This window comes from Durio zibethinus, chromosome 24 (genome assembly GCF_047325235.1).
Source record: "Durio zibethinus cultivar Kanyao isolate XHJ-2024 chromosome 24, ASM4732523v1, whole genome shotgun sequence".
Lineage (NCBI taxonomy): Eukaryota > Viridiplantae > Streptophyta > Magnoliopsida > Malvales > Malvaceae > Durio > Durio zibethinus.
The window spans coordinates 20,127,356-20,149,503 of NC_143185.1; the positions used below are offsets into that span (position 1 = coordinate 20,127,356).

Consider the following 22,148-nt stretch of genomic DNA (forward strand, 5'->3'; position numbering starts at 1 on the left):
CACCAAATCGTAGGTGTGGAGTTTACACGCCAGTGGTTTGGAAGAACTCTTCGGACCTGGGGTGCGCACAAGCTGCATGCAAGGACCAAATTAGTTTAACTATTTGCTTCTATAATCCTCCTGGAAATTTTGTAGGAGAGAGGCCATACTAGAAAGCTGAGAGGGTCGGTTGATTTAGTCTCTAGTACTGGATGTAAGCAGGGAAGGTGGGAAACACTAATAATTTGGATCCTAAGTAACTCCAATAATTGTTGTTGTGAAAAGGTTTACATTTTTCCTTCTGTTTGTTTTAGCAGCATAATTTAATTGTTCAAGTATAACATGGAAGAATTATTGGTTAGTGAAATTGACAACTTTTATGAAGCATTCTAGTCAACATTTTGACAGGATTCCTGTCAGAATATATGGTTTCTCTGATCACAATAAGTTTAACTTGTAAATGTATGGCATAAACATGTTTATGGCAAATATACTATATTTCGTTTTGATACCGGCAAATAAGCATGGAAATGAGCAAGTATTTGGGGTAAATCAAGGGAGAGATCACACCAAAACTATATACAAACCTCAATGCACATTACAGAAATCATTTATTCTCTCCCTATTGTATGACACATCATAATGACAATACATTACAAAAGATGCAGCATCGTAATATCCTACCATTTCCCTTTTCTTTTCTACTTTATACAAGGAAAATTGTGAAATCTTCCAAATGAAAATGCTTGAAAAATGCATCATGCCCAAGCACCATGCATTGATGCATACTGGCAATCATCTTACTAATTCTTTAGATATTAGATACCTAAAGGTAAAATTGTGAGGAATCCATTCAATGATCTTGCGGGATTTTCCTAGCTGACATTTTCTAACACTCCTACGAAGTGATTCAGGCAATGATTGTTGGATCATTTTGATGACACTAGCTGGACACAAACTAGAATCCTTTGCAAATGACTCTACAATCTTTGGTAACAGAATTTTCTTGTCTTTGCGGACGCCAAATGTAGCCCGGATGTACTCTTCTTTTGCAGTTTCCAGCTCTTGATATACCCTTTTTGGCGTGTAGGCACGAACCTAAAGAAAAGAACAAATATAATAAGAAGGCTGATAATTTCCATATGCAAAAGAAAACACCACGGAAACTTTATCAAGGCAAACTCGGAAATTAGCATCTTTCAACTGGTTCTTAGACATCCTATCATTGGTGAAAACAGTAAGGAAAAAACACAGATCAAAGATGATATAGTACCGCAGGATCAGAATGGTTTCCTGAACAGAGTGCAAAGTGTAAAAGAGGTTCTGGATGTTCAATTGCATATGCCTGTCTTTCATTTCCAGTTTTAAATTTAGCCCTTGAAATAAATAACCGAAGCCACTACAAGCAGGAGAAAGATTTATCAGCACCACCGCAAAATATGACCTAAATCAAGCTCACTGGGAATATTAAAAGTAAAACTAAATGCTTTGTCGCGTCTCAGGTGAAATAATTGACAAATTCCCTCTGCCTTTCTTTTTCTTTGACAAAGAGACGGCCGAGCAGAAATATTGTTCATGGATGTCTCTACAAGATCTTCAACAATCTTAAGTAAATAAAGAATAAAAATCAAGGACAGGAAAGATGAGGCTTGAGATCTACCTGTCCGGGACGAGGCATACGACATCCAAGGATGGAACTCTGTATTGTATCTGCACTGATGGTGTGACCTCCAATGCTATATGCAGCCTAAATAGTACATGAGTATAAGATAACAAATATCAATGTAGTTTCATGGATTAAGAGGCAACAATGAGATAGGTTATTCTTACCCTCAACAGTAGAAAGAGTCTCTTCACATTATTTTGTGGAATACCATGAGCCAAAAATGCCTATTATGGAAGAACAGAAAGACTGAATACAGTCTGTCGCCTTAAAATTGGAGCCAACACTATAACAGATGATTCTTTTTATCGATGAGAACACTTACATGCATCACTAATGAATTGTGTATGTTTATCCAGAATGCCAGCTTCTCTTCATGTTTCAACTTCCGAGGATCCACTTCTTCAAGTTGACAGATAAGTAACCTATAGCAGAATTTGACAAACACATGAAAAGCTGCTAGAGGAGCGCAGATCTAATGTTGCTTAGATGATCCTCACATCATCAGAAACAGGTTCTTTTGACAATTGCATGTCAGAAAGACTCACCTGAAATTCTGTAGCAAGTGTTCCACATCACCCAGTTTCTGACTATCTCTGAAAATCCATGACACCTCAACCATTGTGCTATATGGTCCACTAAACTCTTTAAGACCTTCCACATGGAAAGGGTTATCTAACCGTACATCAAAAGATGAATTATTTCTAAACCCCGGACTCCAAATGTCATGCTGATCCTGTGGAGAAAAAGCACTGGCTGGTGACATGGATGAATTGGGAGAAGAAAAGCCATTTTGGATCAAAGGTGGATCTGCAAGCTTGCAATATATACTAGACATGCACTTGACCATATCCTCAGAAAGCTTGTTTGGTGTCTCTGGAACATGATCAGAAATGCGAGTGCCAAGAAGCTCAGCCAGACTGATTATATTCAATGCATTCTGAGAATGCTGTAGATAACCAAGCAAAAGTTACATTCCACAACCTCAAATTGCCATACGTATCATAGGAAGAGATCATTCTCCCATAAATTTAATTTGTTCACTTGTGGATACAATCGAAATGGGATGATGGTGATAGAACTACATCACCCTCAAGCATGGAGACCTTTGTGATCATTTATCCCAAAAACCAACTGAAGGTAAACTACCTAAGCCATTGCTCATCAGTTTTCCAGAAAAAACTGAATGACGTAACGCTTTACTATGATGTAAAATGACCAGTAATTAACCAAAAATGTAAAATACAAAGATATACAAATTTTATGAGAAGATTATATGCTAAAGTTAAGTTACCTCCATCGACAAATCTTGTGAATGACAGGCACGTACAGCTTTAGCCAAAGTATCATCTGGAGGAGAAGTCCTGCTTGAAAACACTGAACACTGTGATAGTGAGGAATGACAGCGATGAACACCAGAATCTAATAGTTTTTCTTCTCCAATGCCACTATGCTCCTTGTATGAATTGTCACAATAACGAGACTGGGCAGCTGAATTTTCAACTTTGGATGCATCATCAGGTCTTGTAACTTCTGAAAATCTCTCTCTTGGGGCATCTACTGTTGATTTTAACCTTTCATCCCTTTTAGGTGGTGATATAGAAGACACTTGTTGATCAAAGGCTTTCCTATACAAAGAGAGAAGGTGCTGTTCCAAATATACGACTTCCAACTCTAACACAGCAATTTCCTTGATCAACTCTGTAGCTTGCTGCAGAAAAGCAGTGTCAACCGTCAAGAGGCTGACATCAAGAATGTAAAATGAAAAGGCTAAAAGTAGAGTCAAGCAACTAAATTCTAAGGTAAGCATTGGCATAAATGAGAATTCAATTGTCTACTAAGCCTAGAAGCAGCAGCGCAGGAACTGATGTCATTAAAAAACCAAGAAGAAGAAGAGAAACAATAAACTCCTATTTCCCAGAGAAATAAGAATTTAGAGGAGCTACCTTAGTTATGGACACTGATGTTTCATTTGTATCATAATGGTAGGAAGTTCTATAACCCAATGCTGTTTCTAAGGCACGACGAACCTCAAATTGATCTTGTAATATTTTCTCAAGCTGTAAAATCTGCACAAAAGATTTTTTGAAAGAAAACAAAAAATCATAAGAGCAATAGAACCTTGTAACTTGTGAGCTGTAGCCTAATATTGGGTCATAAAAGACCTAACCGGGCCACTCTCAAATTAAATTCAAGCCCTGAGATATCCAAAGATGACAACAATGATAAAACAGGTTCAGTTCCATACCTCTTGCTTCAAAGAGTTTTGGACTTCAGTGCTGAGAGTGGGAGATTGCTTCTCCTGGGTTTTGACAGAGTCCTTCAAGTGCCTCATATCCTGGTACAGATAATACAAGTCAGACCCTAGGCCAATGGAAAAATATTCTTCCGGAGCAGATTAAAATTTAGGATGAGTATTATGTCATTAATCTCAAATAATTAGTCTAGCAAGAGACACTAAACACAGCTAAACAATGCCTTATATCCCAGTTTTTCAGGCATAAATTACATACAATCATTTTTATTCAGCTCTATCTAGATTTAGGGCTGAAAGACTGATTTGTATCAAATAATTTCAAAATATGATTCACACCTTGAACCATGTCTTACAAACCATCATATGTAGCAATGAAGAGGTAAAGGAAGAAATAAAAAGAAAAGAAGTGATAAAGGGAAGTGAAAAAGAGATCCTAGTAATAAGCTATATACTTTACATTGGATGCAGGAGAAAAATGTCATTAGTAAAAGACACAATAAGATAATCAAATCATTATACTTTAAGCTCTCCAAACAACTATAGAAAAATAATAGCTTACAAAGTACTTTATGAGTTACAGGAAAAAAGGAATGAATTACCAGCTTTATACGAGTTGCTGCTTCAAGGGGACTACCCAAGCCATCCCTCTCAACTCTTTTCTTATCAGGAAAGCTGCTATGTGACGAAATCAAGCGCCAAGAATCAATAGATAAAATTTGCAAAAGGAAGGATTTGAAGAATGTCATTGCAATTCGTAGCCGTCTCATGACAATTTTGCAAAACTAAAGCAATAAGATAACTTTTCTCGCATATTTGTATAAGCAAGAAGACCAAGGTTGTCATTCCTCAACCTGTACCAGTGGTCCACTTAGCTATCATTTACTGCATATCTCAAAAACGTTTTCATTTGCCTTAAAGTAACTCACTTATGACTTATTAAATGCAAAAGTTATCATCAAAACGAAATTTGAAAGATTGAAAAAATGAAAAAAAAAAAAGAAAAAAAGGATGGTCAACAAATCTTAGGCAAAGAAAAGAAACATTTGATGGCAGAAGCCAAATTTCAAGCAGTTCCATGATTTAAAAAACTCCCCCTTGTTACTCCATCAGGACCACAAAAAACATTTAATGTCCGACCAAACAAACTAATAAAGGAGAATATGCAAATGCCTCTTCAGGTTTTCTACTTCTTTAAATGCTCAAAGTTCCGAGTTTTCTTGAGCAAACCCATCTCAGAACTCCTTCCAGTTAGAGAAAATCTTAACATCAAAGTAAAACAAAGGTGACTGCAAACTAAAAAAAGATTTTGAACAGTCACCTCTTTGAACGCTTGTGTCTTGATGATGTCACTATCAATCCCAACATTTTACTTTCTCCACTGCCTTGAAATCCCATCACTGAGAAAACATTATCACAGACAAATTGTTTATAACTGAACAGAAAAGCCAAAAATAAAACATTAGTTTGAAACAAGGACAGCAGAAAATGGAACAAAGTAGAGGCCTCTACCGATTATGCTCTAAGAGAAAAAACAAGGGAACACCAGAAGGGGTCTGAGGAGTATGAACCAGGTAAACAATTGTGAAAAGAGAGCGGCCAAGTGGGTTCGCAGAGACCCGTGATTACACTCCAAGACTTAACATGTCTTCTCGCATTTTTAAGAGTACTGGGACTTCCAGGAACTACCTACAAAGCAAAAAGTGATCATTTTGCTGCCTAAAACAGCATGAAACTTAGCAGAGGACTGAAAATGCTTTCGACTAAAAACCAACAAACACGGCTAAAAAACATATAGACATTTTGGCCTTTGACCAGTGTTTCTCATTTCTAAGGTACTCACTTCACTCACTCTATAAATCAGATGGCTTTTGCAGTGAGGAGAGCCTGTTTCTTTTTTTTTCCTTAAAGGGTGTAAAACCAGCTCGTGGGCTTTTAAGGGAAGAAGAAAGTTGGCATAAGCACGCAAGCTTTGTTTTTGACACTCTATAGTCTATACACCCACTTGATGTCAATTGGTCAAATGTCCAAAAGTGGACAGTTTTCTTCACTCAACCAGATGTCTAAAGTAGGCAAATGATAGGAAGATAAATACTGGCTATGACTGTTTAGAGTTTATAAAAAGAAATTTAGTCTACAGAAGCATTTATTTGTTGATACCTCAATTTTCACAATTTTTCCATTGTCAGAAAGCAAGTGGGAGTTGGTGACCTACCCTGCTGCCCTGTCTCATACTGCTACTATCCATTGTAATTTGCATCACACTATCCATTCAGTTTCATAAATGTAACTTAGGAATAATTTTAGAGAGATGGGTAGTTATCAGAATCTTTCTAATTGCCCAAAAATTACATTAATTTGGCAAAATTTTAATGAGCAAATCTCTATTACATGTCTGGAATAGAGCACTAAAAAGTCAACCAGCTAAGTGGATGTATAACTTGATCCTCTCCTTTATCAAGTTATCTCAATTTACCTTTTTATTTATGCATTGTTATTGTTTATTACAGTGAGATATGGTTTGTCTTTGGAAAACAAATACATTTGCTGGTCATTTCATTTTTAGGCTTACTATAGTAATAAGCCAAAACTGCAGACCAGCTATAGAAATCTTGCCACCAGAATTTCTTGTCCTAGCTAACAACTATCTTTTCTCAACAAAATCTGAAAAGAGCAAAAGGTCACTTTAGCCATGAAGTTAGCTCCGCACTTTGCTTGAATTCGGTGCATCACCATTCACCAACTGGTTTGACACAAATTTGAATATAGCAGCCTATCGCATGTATATATATGACAATCTCACAATTGGCAAATCAAGCAACTTCTTTCAATCAACAAAATCATCATTGCCGTGTTAAAATGGTTGCTTAACATAGGTGAAATGATGGTTAGTTTGATTAGTTGTTAAAATGTTTCAACTAAAAGATTACAGATTGCTTTAATCCACTTGGAAAAGTTGTATTTGAGTTAGTTTTTCAACTAATCTACAAACAATACTCTAGCAAATAATTTATGCTATCAGGCAAACTGCCATTTGATTATATCATCAAACATGTATCCCATAATTTTACATCCATTTATTAATTAGAAGAAACAGTCTCAAGCAAGTCCTTCCAAATATAAAGGATTAAGAACACTGATCAAGAACTTGTTTTATATATGTCCAAATGTAAATTGCTGACAATAGTAAGGTTAAAAACAAAAGCAGGCTCTCACCTCAAAAGGATGAAAGGTGAAGTTTAAAAGATACATTGGATACTTAAAAATGAGGTTTTGTGGGGTTTCACTTTGTCTACATTTCTTTTGAAGAAAATAGGGGCATACAAAAGAGGGGCATAGCCAGATACCCAGATTGTCCTTCAGTATCAAAGACACTAACTTTTGTCATAGAATCCATAAAATTATAAAAACCTTTTTCAAGATCAATACAAAAGTAAAAAAGTGGGGTTGTATGTAATGTAAGGTGGTCAAGTCTCTCTTGGAAGGAGAGAGAGTGAGAGTTTTCCTATTGAAAAACTTTCTTATTAATAATTGTTTAATTGACACCTTTTTCTATTGAATTGCAGAAAAATCCAAAAGCCTAGTCTATAAACAAAAGAGTATAATAAGCAAGGTAGCTTGAAGAAAAAGAATGTTTTAGTATGATTAAACTTCAGGGTTAAGGATTGCTCATAGATTAATTGAAAATTTTGGCTATTTCTGTTATATCAATTGGTTGCTGCTAATTTCTACAATGACAGATGAATGTGAGAGAATACACTTTGAGAAGCATTAATGATTATGAAATCATGAAAGCAATGCTATTTAACATCATCATTTACTTGTGCTATGTTAAATGCAGATATCCACTTAAATTTTAAATTTTTTATAATTTTATATTCAAATTGATCTCTTTATTTATTTTTTCAATTGATTTTAGATTGAATATTTAATCAAAACTTTATTATATAATTATTATCTTAATATTTATTTTAAATTTGTTATGTGATAAGTCAATACTTTGTGTTTAATTTACAAATCATGAGTCTATTACGCATTTATTAAATCTTAGAATTTTATATTCAAAGTTAATATTTTATATCTATTATCAATTGATTTTAAATTGTACGCTTAAAATTCTTATATTAGCTTTGCCAAGTGATTCTTCCATTGGGGTCGATGAGAGAGAGCCAGGATTTGGAGCTATCTGTATCTCTGATATTTTAAGCTCCATCAGCGACGGGCTGCAAATTTAGCAGTCCCAATAAATAAACAAATGAAACTTCTTCTGTTTTATCTTATTATCGAGATTTTTGTACAAGTCAGATGGGTTGCTTCTCAATGACAAAAATATAACAGTACCAAAAAAAACAAGCAAATTATATTTGGTTTTAGAGCAAGTGAAGAGAATCAAATTTTCAAATGAAACTGACAGACATACTGCATTGATAAATGAAATTATCGAGTTGTACTAATAACATTCTTTAATTGTGGATTACAAAAAATAACATCCCCTAATCTAACAGGCTCATAGTTCCATGCATGAATCATGATGCAATCCGGAGATTTCTCTACAAAAGTTGTCAGTTTATAAGCACAAGATTAGGCTAGATACCCAAATGTCTTCAGGGTTTTTGAATCAGGTTTTATTCAAGATGCAGGATAGTTAATCTGGAGGGGGAGTTGAAACTTGAAAATCAATTATCAGAAGTTGGTGAGTAACATCATGCACTTACAGCAAATTTGCACTAGTCAAGGAATATTTTACTATAATATTAAACTGAAGTGATCAAAGAAGACAAATTAGAAATGAAAACAAAATGTGTTTGAATTTGAAAGGAAACCTGGAAAATTCAGGAAACAGTTTTTAAGGACTGCTACTCAGGTGCTTGTTTTTGTTTCTTTTGGAAACAAAATTATAACTCAATCTGTCAATCTGTCCTGGTATAAATTGTTGTTCAGATATAGCTAATCATAAAAATCTATAACCATCTCTTAGACAGTTACAGCAGTCATTAGCACTGGCAAATGGCATGCATGGAGGCAGAAATTTTCAAAATACATTTGTAGTTAGCATTATTCTGCATACAAAACCGGCTTTGCCATTTGCTTGGACATAAGAAGAAAAGGACAATTCAGATAAACAATAATAATCTGCAAAATTTGATTCAAAATTCAAAAGGCATGCTTATACATCTGAGACTCCCACTGCATCTGTCAAAAACCTCAAAGAGTGGGGGACTAAAAAGTGCCTTGAGTTGGCCAAACAAAACCACAAAAGCCATAGAAAATGTCCATTAATATTGGTTAAAGAAGAGAGACACAGATAGAGAAAGGGGGAGTAATTTGGCAGTGTATGTATAGTGGGGAGGGAAAATGGAAAGGGCTAAAGCCCTTATGGCCATATTGGGGTGGGGGAGGGAGTGTTACAAGGTTGTGGCAGTTGTGGTTAGGGAAATGGGGAAGGTGTAGAATCCCACAATTATGACAGCAAAAAAGAACTTTCCAAAGACAATTGGACAAGGAAGTCAATGCCAATCAGGCAATGATAACCAGAAACAGGCATCTCTCTCTCTCACACACATATGGGATGGTCCAAAATCCAAAAGAAAAATTGATGCAATATTAATCATGACTTGATCAATATCATTCAATTGCAATATGTCATTGTTCTGTTTTTCTTTGCAGATAAATCATCCATTAAATCATTATCAAGGTCCTATAATTTATCTGTGTTGTCATGTTCCTAATCCCCACAATGGGGTACAATGCAGTATAAATCAAGAACATTCAGGCAATGAAATCCCATTCATATCTAAGATTTGTTGGTTTCCTTTCTTCAATTTCCTTGGTACATCCAATCAATGAGCTTCAAAATTTGAAAAAATACAAAGCAACAGTACCTACCAAGGTCCACAACAAGGCGCCCTTTTTAGCCTATGTAGTACTTGTCATGTGCTGAAGCATGTCTCATGGACTAAGATCAATCTATGATCATTTTCTTTTTCTCTTTTATACTACTTTTTATGTGCTAGTAAATGCTTAACAAGTTAAGATTTAAGAACCATTGCCCTTTGTAAAGAAGCCTAGTAAAACCTGTTTTAAGCCCAAATAATGTAACTTGTCTCATTGATCTATTTTAAACATTTCTTGCTTCACTAATTTTGATAAAATGGTAAAACAAGCAGAATAAAATCTAATTATGTGACTTTCAACTCTTTTGAAGCAGATTATCTTTCTCTTTAGATTTAAGCTTTCTCAAAGGAAGATAATAGAATAAAGGGATCCAAAAGCAATTGAAAAATGGTATACATGAAACAATCGGATGTTTCTCGAGTGGTAAAAGAGTTTGCTTTTATCTTAATTGTTTCAAGTTCTAATTTGCTAAGAAGCTTTAACAAGGTAATTTTTCATGAGTTTATTAAATCAAAATATAAATAAATCAGTTTAGACTGATTTAATCTTATCTTATTCTCGTTGTTTTATTGATTGGGCTGAAGTTTTAAGATCCAAAAGACTCTGCTTAACGGGCCTATGAAGACATAAAAGAGGCATTGGCCTAGTCAGCAAGATGACATCAACTGTCCAAGGCTGAAGACAGCCGGAATGGGTTCGTCTTTTTTTAACCTCTCCAAGTCTTCAAGCAAGCTGCGGCTTGATTTCCTCTCACCTTTGATTCATACACAAATGCTGATTGACCAAAATTAGAGTTTCATATATCAAAAAGAAAGTTTCATAGATTAGAATTAGATTAATTTTCCTGAGTGAATGGTATTGGGCGAAGAAGGATATCCGACGATCAACAACAAAATTGTATGATTACTCTCTTTTTTTCGTGTAAAAAAAAATTTATAGGAAAAGAAATCTGTAATGAAAATGTAAAGGTTGAAATTAAAGCGAATAACAGCATAACCACTGTAACCATGGAGGCAGGTGGGTCTTATCCGATCTGTGAAAGGGCCAAGCCGCAGGGGCAAAGGAGCCCCCTGTTTTGTGTAGGCTTTGCCACCTCGTTTTCGCATCTCGATGGCTACTGCTTACAACTATAAACCTTGGAAATCAAATCTGAAATCTCTGTATCACATTAATTTTCATCTTCACCAATTTCTCACGATCATCCCCAGCCACCCCAAAGCCCCAAAATTTTCATATCTTCCCCCCAAAAAAGACCTATTTCCTTGATCCTCTCTTGCCTGTATTTGTTAAATTATTATATATAAAAAAAAAAAGAGAAAAACACCCAAAGCCTTTTTTTTTAGATTTTGACCCTCGACACTAACCCAAGTTAGAAACAGAACACAAACAGGCCAAAACAGACCAAACCCTGTTTGAGTTTGGTCTTCTTATATGTTTAGAAGTCTTTTCAGTTAGAGCAACATCCACGTACACTTTTTTTTTTTTTTCTGTTGCTTTGTTGTGTTTCTTATCTCTTGTCACTACTACTGCTACTGCCATTAATTTCTTTGTCTTGAATTTTCTTTCTCCATTTCGATTTTGGCCACGGGGACATGCCCAATTCCCCATATCACGAGTCACGAACTACATCTATCTATCTATTCCTAGACTCTAACCCCAGCCTCCCCAACACCTAAACTCGAAAAAAAAAAAAAACCCTTTCTCCAATTCCATTTGCCTAACCAAAACAACCAACAACCATGGAAAAAAATTGGGTGATCCTCCTTTAATTCTTTATATATAGAAGGTAAAATACATTAGCCACCCCTTTATCCTTATCTCATCTGTCAATTAAGTTTGGCTTATATACGTTTTCTTATGTTATGCATTTTATGTATGTCACATTTTGCAGTCAATTTCTAATTCTATGGTTCTCTCTGTGACCTAGCTGCTCTTGCTGTGCTCTTTCATGCTGCTATGCCCTAAATATTTGTATAATTACATACCTTACCCCTCCACTCCGCCCAAAAAAACCCATTATCTTAAAAGTAATGAACCATTTCCCTTCTCTTAAGTTTAGTAAAATTTTTGGATATTAATTGTTCTTATGTACTTAGCTGCCTGTTATATGATTTGAGGGTTATATATCTTTCTTATATGATCTGGAATTTGGACCCACCTACCATGTTGTCACCATTTTGATTATCTGGTTTTGGAGTTTTTACATCATGTGGATCTAATGAAAAAAGGGTTTTTGTTTTGGGTTATTGTTATGACAGATGAATGAATGATGAAATTTGTTGATTTTGCTAGGGTTTTGTGACAATTCTCTTCCTGGGTCTTGTTTTTTTGGGGTTTTAGCTAATGATCTCTGGAATTGTGGCTTTTGAGATGGATTTTAAGATCTGGGTCTAGCCATGCTGCAGTTTTTCTTTGGTGAAATAGCTTTGGTTTCGCCAGGAACCATACACTTTGATAAAAATTAAAAAAAAAAAAAACCTAAATGGATTTTTATTATACTAATTAATAATTATTATAAAATAAAGGTGCCGTTAAGTTTCTGGAATTTTTTTCCCTGGTTTGATAAGAATGTTGAGGCAATTGGTTTTATTTTTCAGTTATTCCACGAGGACAGCCTATTTAATTTCTATTGAAAAGATGATTGTCACTTTACTGTATTTATTGCATCAAACTCAAAATGAAATGGTTGATAATAATAGAGAGTGCGGGTTCGTTTGGAAATGGGATGTACAGGAATGATTAAAATTCTGCATGGATTCAAGTAAATTTTGTACTTAATCCAGGATGTTTTAGAAATGAATTTAATGCTGACTAAAGGCCTCTAGCTTTAGCACTTGCTTTCCTAGAAGATTTATGTTCTTTAAAATCATAAATAGAGTGAAATAAGTAACGTAATACAGTGATTGAGATTAAGCCGATCATTTAACGCCTATCTAGATGCTTGCTTATGAAGGACTTTTCCATGGCTGAATGGCATCATGCATTAAGCCCTATGTTTTCAGTCTACAGCAGGATCTGAGTGTTTCCTTTAAATTACATGAAGTACACTCATGCATATTATTAAGCCCTATCTGTGCGTTTTACATGTCATGCTCATTTGTAGCTGGTATCTTTGTTCCATCTTTCTTTTAAGTCTTGCCTATACTGTATCGTATAGTTCTCTATCTTTTTTTTTATTGTTTTTTTCAGGTTTCAGTATATATCCTTGACAATGTTTCTTTTGTCTCATCTTACTCTTGCATGGATGAGCTTTGTTTGGACAGGAAAGTAACTTTGGGGGGATAATCGATGTTCATGTGCACGTTATATTGCTTTAGAGATTTCAGTTTGAATCATGGAAGTGCTCCCCTGTTCTGGTGTTCAGTATGTTGCTGATTCTGATTGTGCTCAACAGAGTTCAGGAACGAGTTTTACTTATGACGTAGAATCTAATTGTTTGGAACATAGAACAAGTGTTAAAGTGGCAGATGGTAGGATGGATGACTTATTGCTAACTGCGGAAGGGAATCCAGCGGAAAGACAGGATGGAGGTCAAGGCACAAGGGATGAATTGCCAATTTCAGAAGAACACCATAGTGGATCTTCTTGTTATGATTGTCAGACAGAGGGCCAAAGATTATCTTGTGGATCGCATGATTATGAAGATGATGATTCAAATACACAAAATTGTTGCACTGGACATTACTTGGCCTCTGAAAACTCTCATTTAATAGTTGACACCATTGAAAGTGAATCACCAAGCAACAACAGGGAAGGAGAGTTGTCTCTTTCAGAGCCCAAGTGGCTAGAGCGTGATGAATCTGTGGCATTGTGGGTCAAGGTAGCATTTCTTGTTTTAGCTTTAATTTCCATGAAATACCATATCTTTATCCAATGGTTATGGTTTTGACTTGCATTACAGCAACTGTTTATTTTTTGGAATTGGTGTGTTTATGTGACTTAACACATTATCCATTTATCTTCTTAAATTCTCTAGATCATACCATCTGAATATATCTCTATAGAAATCCTGTTTCTAGTATTTTGTTAAAATTGTTTTTTTCTTAATTTAAAAAATTTTACTATCATTTTATTAATTCTTTTATTTGCTAGATGATAAAATACATGCTGGATTTATTTTTGTGTTGATACTCTTCTGTTTTTCCAAGTATAGTGGAGAGGAAAATGGCAGGCTGGAATCAGATGTGCAAGGGCTGACTGGCCATTATCGACTTTAAAAGCAAAACCAACTCATGATCGGAAGCAGTATTTTGTGATATTTTTCCCTCACACAAGGAATTATTCTTGGGCAGACATGCTACTTGTTCGATCCATTAATGAGTTCCCTCAGCCTATTGCATATAGGAGTCATAAAGTTGGACTAAAAATGGTTAGAGATTTGACTGTTGCAAGGCGGTACATAATGCAAAAGCTATCTGTTGGCATGCTGAATATCATTGATCAGTTTCATTGTGAGGTATTGTTTTCTTCTTATTCGTCTTTTTAATCTTTATATATTTAATATATTTCCTCAATTCCTCGCCTCTCTTCTTACAAGAGTTCTAACCCTGCTTATGTAGGCTTTGATAGAGACAGCACGTAATGTGATTGTCTGGAAGGAATTTGCTATGGAGGCTTCACGCTGCATTGGTTATTCTGATCTTGGAAAGATGCTTTTGAAACTTCAAAATGTAAATCCTTCACTTACTTTACATACTTCATAAGATGTCCGAAAAGCTAGCTGCATTAGATGATGAATGCACCAAATAATAGCATGTGATGTGGATGATTTGACATATGTAGAACCTTGTGGATAAATGAAAATAAGGTGGAAGGCATTAGGAACATGAAGAAACATAGATTAATTCAAGGGCTTCCCTACTGCGTCCGCGCTCTTAACCTGAAGTTGATTTAATTTAATACATTAAATTACTCTTTTATTAGAAACTCATAAAAATCGCCGTTTTTTAGCGTTACACCTTTTTCTTGAGACTTTTAGTCGTTATCATATGAGAATACATCCTAAGGGATCTGAATGGTCACAAATCCTTAGTTGTTGAGTTCATCTTTGTTGAAGTGAGTTGAATGAATGCTGTGATATCATAACGACACTGCCATCTCCGCCATAGCCTTTTATCTAATCTATCTCTATCTCCTCCATCTTATGCATTAAAAAATGTAAGTGATAGCATTTCTCTTCTCTGCAGATGATATTGCTGCGATACATAAGAACTGTGTGGCTTCAAGAGTCTTTTGACTCATGGGTACAACAATGTCAGAATGCACATAGTGCTGAATCTATTGAATTGCTAAAGGAGGTATGTCTGACTCCATGGTTGCCCCATTTATGTTAATATCAGTGCATATTTGAATAGGATGTGATTCGAAATTATGAATAACAAATGGCTTGCCCAAGTTTGTCAAAATTTTGTCACCTAAAATTCACTGCCACCCTCCCTCCCTTCCCCCCTCCCCCCTCTCCAAAAAAAAAAAAAAAGATATCGTCTTCCATTGACCTTTGGGCTTGAAAGTAAAGTTTTTACAGCTAACCCTGACATTCCATCAAGGCAAACAAGGGCCCATGGATCAGTTGCACAACTTTCCTTTCTAGTGGGGCAGGGACTGTTCTGCCAATTGCATGGTAAATTTGATATAAAAGTAACATTTTTTCTTTGTCTTTGATTCAGGAATTGTTTGATTCTATACTATGGAATGATGTTAGGTCTCTTGGGGATGCACCAGTGCAGCCCACACTTGGTTCTGAGTGGAAAACATGGAAGCATGAAGTTATGAAATGGTTCTCAACGTCTCATCCTGTATCTACTGCTGGAGATATGGATCATCGGAACAGCGATGGTCCCTCAAACACAAATATTCAAGTTAGCAGAAAGAGGCCCAAGCTTGAAGTGCGTCGTGCAGAGACACATGCCTCCCAAGTGCAAAGCAATGGTTCGGACCAAACATTGACTGTTGAAATTGACTCTGATTTTTTTAGTAGCCGAGATGTTGTAGATGTCAATATGCCAACACCAGAACTTTGTAAAAAGGAAGATGAGAGGGAGGAAATCACACCGATGGACACATCAAATAATTTGACTGACAGATGGGATAATATTGTGGTTGAAGCAAGGCATTCTGAGCTCATCAACACGAAAGATGTTGAAATTACATCACCAAGGGAAGAGGTCAAGAGCACTTCAACTCTGCATGTGCAGCCAAAAGAAGTGGAATTGACGCCTGTGAATGAAGCAGTTGCTAAGATACTCATAGATACTGGGAGTAAAAACCGGCAGTGCATTGCATTTATAGAGTCGAAGGGAAGGCAGTGTGTGAGGTGGGCCAACGATGGCGATGTTTATTGTTGTGTGCACTTGGCCTCTCGTTTTATTGGTAGCTCTGGCAAAACAGAAGTGACTCCTCCTGTTGATACACCAATGTGTGAAGGTACCACTGTGCTTGGCACTAGATGCAAGCATCGGTCGCTGTATGGCTCCTCATTCTGCAAGAAGCACAGACCCAAAGATGATGCAAATAATTTCTCACATTCTCCAGAGCACACACAAAAAAGGAAGCATGGGGAGATTATTCCAAGTTCAGAAACCACATACTGCAGAGATATAGTTTTGGTGGGAGACAGTGAAAGTCCCCTGCAAGTGGAGCCAGTGTCAATAATTGAGGGTGATGCTTTCCAGGGAAGAAACAGCCTAGTTGAGAAGACTGAACATTCCAGTAAGGATCATGACAGCACAAAATTACTGCATTGCATAGGCTTATACTCCCATAATGGTTTTGATCCTTGTCCTGAAAGTCCTAAGCGGCATTCATTATACTGTGATAAACACCTTCCAAGCTGGCTCAAGCGTGCAAGGAATGGTAAGAGTAGGATAGTATCCAAAGAAGTGTTTATAAACCTTTTGACGGACTGCTATTCACATGAGCAAAAATTGCATTTACATCAAGCATGTGAACTTTTCTACAAGCTCTTTAAAAGTATTTTATCTCTAAGAAACCCAGTTCCTATGGAAGTCCAACTTCAGTGGGCCCTTTCTGAAGCATCTAAAGATTTTAGAGTTGGGGAAATTTTAATGAAGTTGGTTTACAATGAAAAGGAGAGACTCCAAAGGTTATGGGGTTTCACTGGCAACGAAGCTCCACCCTTGTCCTCTTTTGTGGAAGAGCCAGTTCCCTTGCCTTTGGCCATAAACGATAGCTTTGAGGATGACAAGACCATTAAGTGCAAAATTTGCTCGGTGGAATTTCTTGAAGACCAGCAGCTCGGCACGCACTGGATGGAGAATCATAAAAAGGAAGCACAATGGTTGTTTAGAGGTTATGCTTGTGCAATCTGCCTGGATTCATTTACAAACAGGAAAGTTTTGGAATCCCATGTTCAGGAGAGACACCATGTGCAATTTGTTGAACAGTGCATGCTTCTCCGATGCATTCCCTGTGGCAGCCATTTTGGCAATACTGAGGAATTATGGTTGCATGTGCTGTCAGCACATCTTGTTGATTTTAAACTGTCAAAGGTTGCTCAACAGCATAATCTTTCTGCGGGTGAGGAATCTCCACTGAAACTTGATCTTGGCAATTCAACTTCTTTGGAGAATAATTTAGAGAATGTAGGCAGTTTTCAAAAGTTTATTTGCAGGTTTTGCGGCTTGAAATTTGATTTGCTGCCTGATCTTGGCCGCCACCACCAGGCTGCTCACATGGGACCAAGTTTAGCTACCTCTCATCCCCCAAAGAGAGGGGTTCGTTATTATGCTTATAAACTAAAATCTGGGAGACTTAGCCACCCTAGATTTAAGAAAGGTCTGGGGGCAGTGTCATATAGGATCAGGAACAGGGCAACTGCAACTATGAAAAAACGCCTCCAGGCATCAAAGTTGATTGACACTAATATCATTAGTGTACAGCCTCGTGTAACAGAGACAGCAAATCTTGGTAGATTAGCAGAACTTCAGTGCTCAGCCCTTGCAAAAATATTATTTTCCAAAATTCATAAAACAAAACCACGACCTAATAACTTAGACATTTTGTCTATTGCTCGCTCTTCTTGTTGCAAAGTGAGCCTCAAAACCTCATTGGAGGAGAAGTATGGAATTTTACCAGAACGCATCTACCTTAAGGCAGCCAAGCTTTGCAGTGAGCATAACATTCAAGTCGATTGGCACCAAGAGGAATTTGTATGTGTAAATGGATGTAAGCCTTACAAGGACCCAGATTTCCTGTCCCCATTAACACCTCTTCCTAATGGTTTTGGGGGCCACCCATCAGCAGATCCATTGGATCATGTAGATGAGGAATGGGAACTGGATGAGTGTCATATTATCATTGATTCACAGCATCTTAAACAATGGCCCATGCAGAAGGCCAATCTCTTGTGCAATGATATAAGCTTTGGGAAGGAATCAGTTCCAGTAGCTTGTGTAGTGGATGAAGGTTTATCTGATTTCCTTTACATCTCAGGTGATAGTTCCAATGACCAAAATGCTAGATCCTCCATGCCTTGGGAGAACTTTACTTATGTTACAAAATCTTTGCTTCATCAATCTCTTGATCTTGATTCTGAGGTATCTTTTTATTTGTATTATGTCCTTTTCTCTATTGCTACTTCATATAGATTCCTTACAATTATGCCTGAATGTAAGTTACTTTGACTGCATGTTACAATGACTTTACCACCAGAAGTTCTTCTTAAGATACCTGATAATACCCTTACCTGGATATTTCTGGGTTTTGTTTGATAATACCATCAAATTCAATTTCTTAAGACAAGTACAGGCATTATCCTTGTTTTGGAGGGCTTTCATCTCACCCCTCACATGTTGGGGTACAATTGTACATTGCTTGGAAAGGTTTCTTATTTTTTTTTGTAATTTTTTTTTGTAATTTTTCCTTCTAATTACTTATATATTGTTTCAGTGTTTGCAGCTTGGTTGCACTTGTTCTAATTCGACATGCTGTCCTGAGACATGTGATCATGTATATCTCTTTGATAATGATTATGAAGATGCAAGAGACATATATGGGAAACCCATGCGTGGCAGATTTCCATATGATGATAAAGGGCGAATTATCTTGGAGGTACTTTAATTCTTGTTCTGTCAATCATTATGATTTTCACTCTAAAGCATCGTATCTTGCTACTACTTGCTTATAGCGTTTCTCAAATCACATATAAAAGTGTATGTGCTGTTATTTGGTTGAAGACTCTTGTTAAACATTTAATAAGATACTTTTCTTTTTGTCTTTGTTGTTGCTTGTCGTTCAATGAATTGTCTATAATAGTCTTGTCAAGGAGTGCATTATCAACTTGATTTTTGTAAGCATCTAATATGAATTTCCCCTCTTTTAGAATTATTTATCTTCACCATTCAAAAACATTACATTTTTGACAAGTAGACATAGCTAGTTAGTCTGATTGGCATCCTTACTGCTCTCTTTGATCCTGGTTTATATCTTGTGATTAAACCTTTGTGAAACTGTACAGGAGGGCTACCTTGTCTATGAATGCAATCACATGTGTAGCTGCAATAGAGCATGTCCAAATAGGGTTTTGCAAAATGGAGTACGAGTGAAGTTGGAAGTCTTCAAAACAGAGAATAAGGTAATGATTTCAACTTTTGGTTGTATTCTATAGTTTTGTCCTTTGACATTGCTTCATGTTGATCTTCAGGGCTGGGGAGTTAGGGCTGGTGAACCAATTCTGAGTGGCACATTTGTGTGTGAGTACGTTGGTGAGATCTTAGATGAGCAGGAGGCTAACAATAGGCTTACCAGGTTTCACTTTCTTGATTTTTTTACTTCTGTTTTCACATTATGCTTGCTTTTATGCTTTATTTTGAATAGGCTATATGATTGGATTTCAGGTACGATAGGGATGGTTTCAATTTCATGTATAATGTTGATTCTCATATCAATGATATGAGCAGACTGATTGAAGGGCAGGTCCGATATGTTATTGATGCAACCAAATATGGAAATGTTTCTCGGTTCATCAATCATAGGTGAGGATATACTTGATATGCTCACATACTGAAATGCTTTCCCATACTCTTGATTCTGGTATTTCTAAATTGTAACTTGGCCATGATAATTGTGTGCATTAGGATTCATAGGCTTTAAATATATTGACCACTTTTTTTTTTCATTACAAGTAAGAGGGCCTTTAGCATTTAACTAGTGTGGCAAAGTGATGAAGTTCAACTTTGCTGATCTACCTTTGAAATCTTGAATTTCTATTGATTCACTTCTGAGAACTTCTTCATCTTCTTTCCTTTTAATTCTGCCCAGTTGCTCGCCAAATCTTATGAATCATCAAGTTCTTGTGGACAGCATGGATTGTCAGCGCTCTCACATTGGTCTCTATGCCAGTCAAGATGTAAGTACTTCTCAACTATGTGGTGTAAAAATCTGTTGTATCTGTGAAATCTAGAATGATCTAAGGTTCAAAATGTTTTGTGGAAGATGTTGTGGGTTAGATGATATGACTGAGTTTAATTGGGTGATTTGTCAAAAACAAAGAAAAAAGAATTTAATTGGATGAAAGAAAGATTTCAAATAGGCATCTCCTGACTTTTTCCGTGCAAATCTAATTAGGATTCATTATCTTTTTTTTTTTTATGGATAATTAGTAATTATGTAAGACTCTTGTTATCGAAAAAAGAAAGAAAAACTCTTATTTGCTTTTAAAATATATGTATCAAAGAATTTTATTGTTCTAGTATTTTACATGTATTGAATCCTGCCATCCTTTCATTTAACAATTTTGCAGATCGCTATGGGTGAAGAACTGACTTTTGACTATCGATATGAACTGCTGCCTGGACAAGGATATACATGTCAATGTGGAGCTTCTGCGTGTCGGGGCCGCCTTTACTAAACCCTCAGTAAGCACTATGGGATCCTATGGCATCTAAGGTTTGCTTTTTGAGTTCACAAATGAGGATACAGAGCTCTAAACATAGGAGCTCTACCTCCATCAAGCAAGTCACAATACTAAATCTGGCAGTCTCATTGCGAACACTTCTACCTTTTTAGCAGGTGGTTCTTGCACTAAAGCAAGCATAAACTGCCAAATCTCTATCAGCGGCAATGAAGTTCAGCAGGCTCCAGACAACATGCAACTTCCGATACGGAATTTTCGACCAAGACAGATTGTACCTACGCTATTTCTTCTTTCTAAACGGGCTTCAAGGAAATGGGATGAAAGCTTGCAGTGTAATTGGTGGATCTCTTTCTTAAATTCTCCCCTCATCTCCCCCCACTCTTTTGTCTTTTTCTTGTAGATTTTTTTCCATTTTTCCCCATCGTACAGGATTTCTTAGTTTGATAGCTTAGGCTAGGAATATTAGAAAACAGATTTTGTAATGCATGAATTGCCTCTTTTTTCGTAGTAGTAGTAATAGTAGTGCCTCAGCCTTATTTGTGACATTCTCTCAAGTTTTCTCTCTATTGTATAAAGTTAGAGCAATTCTATTTTGTGCCTTGCTTCATTCAAGTTATTTCATTACTCGATCACGACATATAAACAACTAGTAAATGAAAGAAATTGTCACATGTATGTGTAATGTCAGAAGCTCACTGATTAAAAATGACATGACTAGAAACATGGGGTTAGATCAGATGGTTTACTCACTTTCTTCCTGGTGGATACTCGCAAGATTAGATTCTTAGTCCAACATTGCAATTTCAATTCTCCTATGGCAAGACTAGACAAGGCATATCACTTCTGACATGTCAAAACCTCAATTTTCGCATGTGGGTCATGAACAAATTTTGCTCCACGAATATAAACAGGGATCACTGAGCCTTGGTCTTTTTACTGACATATCTGATATTTGTCACAAAAAATGTTACAGATTTGCAAAAGCAAAATGCTAGTAATTATCAAAAGCAGGATGGCCTAATAAAATGTTGGACTATTGTTGGACTCTTAATTTCAATAGTTTTCATGATCACTTTGGTGTGTTGGTACGATATCTCATAGATACCAGGCAGGAAAACGAATCTTGGTCCATTCACAGAAGTTTTACAATCTCATTTGCCCTTTCTGAGCCACAAAGAAGACAAACAAAATGTAGCCTGTAACTGAAAGCCACTAAGATTGACATTCCTGTTAAAACAAATTTAAGCAGAAACATAGCAATTAAAACTGTCAGTCTCAGATTCTGATTTTCAGTTTACTTTTATTTCATTTTAGATCAACCGTATTCAACCCTGAAGTTGAAAGTTCACGAACAAAACAAATGGAATAAACTGGTTCTAGTGTCTCACCATATTCAACAACTCTTCCAATTTTCATCTTCTTTCTTTGCTCGATATCCGTTGGTTCTGATAAAGTCATCAAATGCAAAATCATGGAGATGATAA

At 36.2% G+C, this 22,148-nt stretch overlaps 2 protein-coding genes across 29 annotated transcripts; one reads left to right on the forward strand and one right to left on the reverse strand.

Annotated features, from left to right (window-relative positions):
• Positions 1–520: 520 nt before the first annotated feature.
• LOC111317143 (uncharacterized) lies at positions 521–5,935 on the reverse strand. 5 transcript variants are annotated; one of them, XM_022919509.2, is made up of 13 exons: positions 5,740–5,935; positions 5,409–5,585; positions 5,218–5,296; positions 4,499–4,571; positions 3,891–3,980; positions 3,589–3,711; positions 2,937–3,353; positions 2,191–2,591; positions 1,968–2,067; positions 1,810–1,869; positions 1,640–1,726; positions 1,253–1,378; positions 521–1,077 (listed from the first exon to the last, which is right to left on the reverse strand). In XM_022919509.2, the coding sequence occupies exons 3-13, from the start codon at positions 5,292–5,294 to the stop codon at positions 775–777; spliced, it is 1,857 nt and encodes a 618-aa protein (XP_022775244.2). In that variant the 5' UTR covers positions 5,295–5,296; positions 5,409–5,585; positions 5,740–5,935; the 3' UTR covers positions 521–774. The 5 variants fall into 5 exon arrangements, with proteins under 5 accessions (XP_022775244.2, XP_089609875.1, XP_022775242.2 ...); XM_089753749.1 differs by having other exon boundaries at positions 5,749–5,909; XM_022919507.2 differs by having other exon boundaries at positions 5,409–5,803.
• A 4,863-nt stretch (positions 5,936–10,798) lies between these two features.
• On the forward strand, positions 10,799–21,257 carry LOC111317144 (histone-lysine N-methyltransferase SUVR5-like). Of its 24 annotated transcripts, none has more exons than XM_089753283.1 (13): positions 11,246–11,577; positions 13,055–13,611; positions 13,945–14,247; positions 14,351–14,461; positions 14,978–15,088; positions 15,458–18,346; positions 18,699–18,860; positions 19,267–19,383; positions 19,453–19,556; positions 19,646–19,783; positions 20,070–20,157; positions 20,551–20,665; positions 20,820–21,257. In XM_089753283.1, the coding sequence occupies exons 2-12, from the start codon at positions 13,126–13,128 to the stop codon at positions 20,656–20,658; spliced, it is 4,617 nt and encodes a 1,538-aa protein (XP_089609409.1). In that variant the 5' UTR covers positions 11,246–11,577; positions 13,055–13,125; the 3' UTR covers positions 20,659–20,665; positions 20,820–21,257. The 24 variants fall into 24 exon arrangements, with proteins under 24 accessions (XP_022775249.2, XP_089609414.1, XP_089609409.1 ...); XM_089753287.1 differs by having other exon boundaries at positions 11,250–11,577; positions 20,551–20,696; positions 20,817–21,257; XM_089753285.1 differs by having other exon boundaries at positions 11,250–11,577; positions 20,817–21,257.
• Positions 21,258–22,148: the final 891 nt, after the last annotated feature.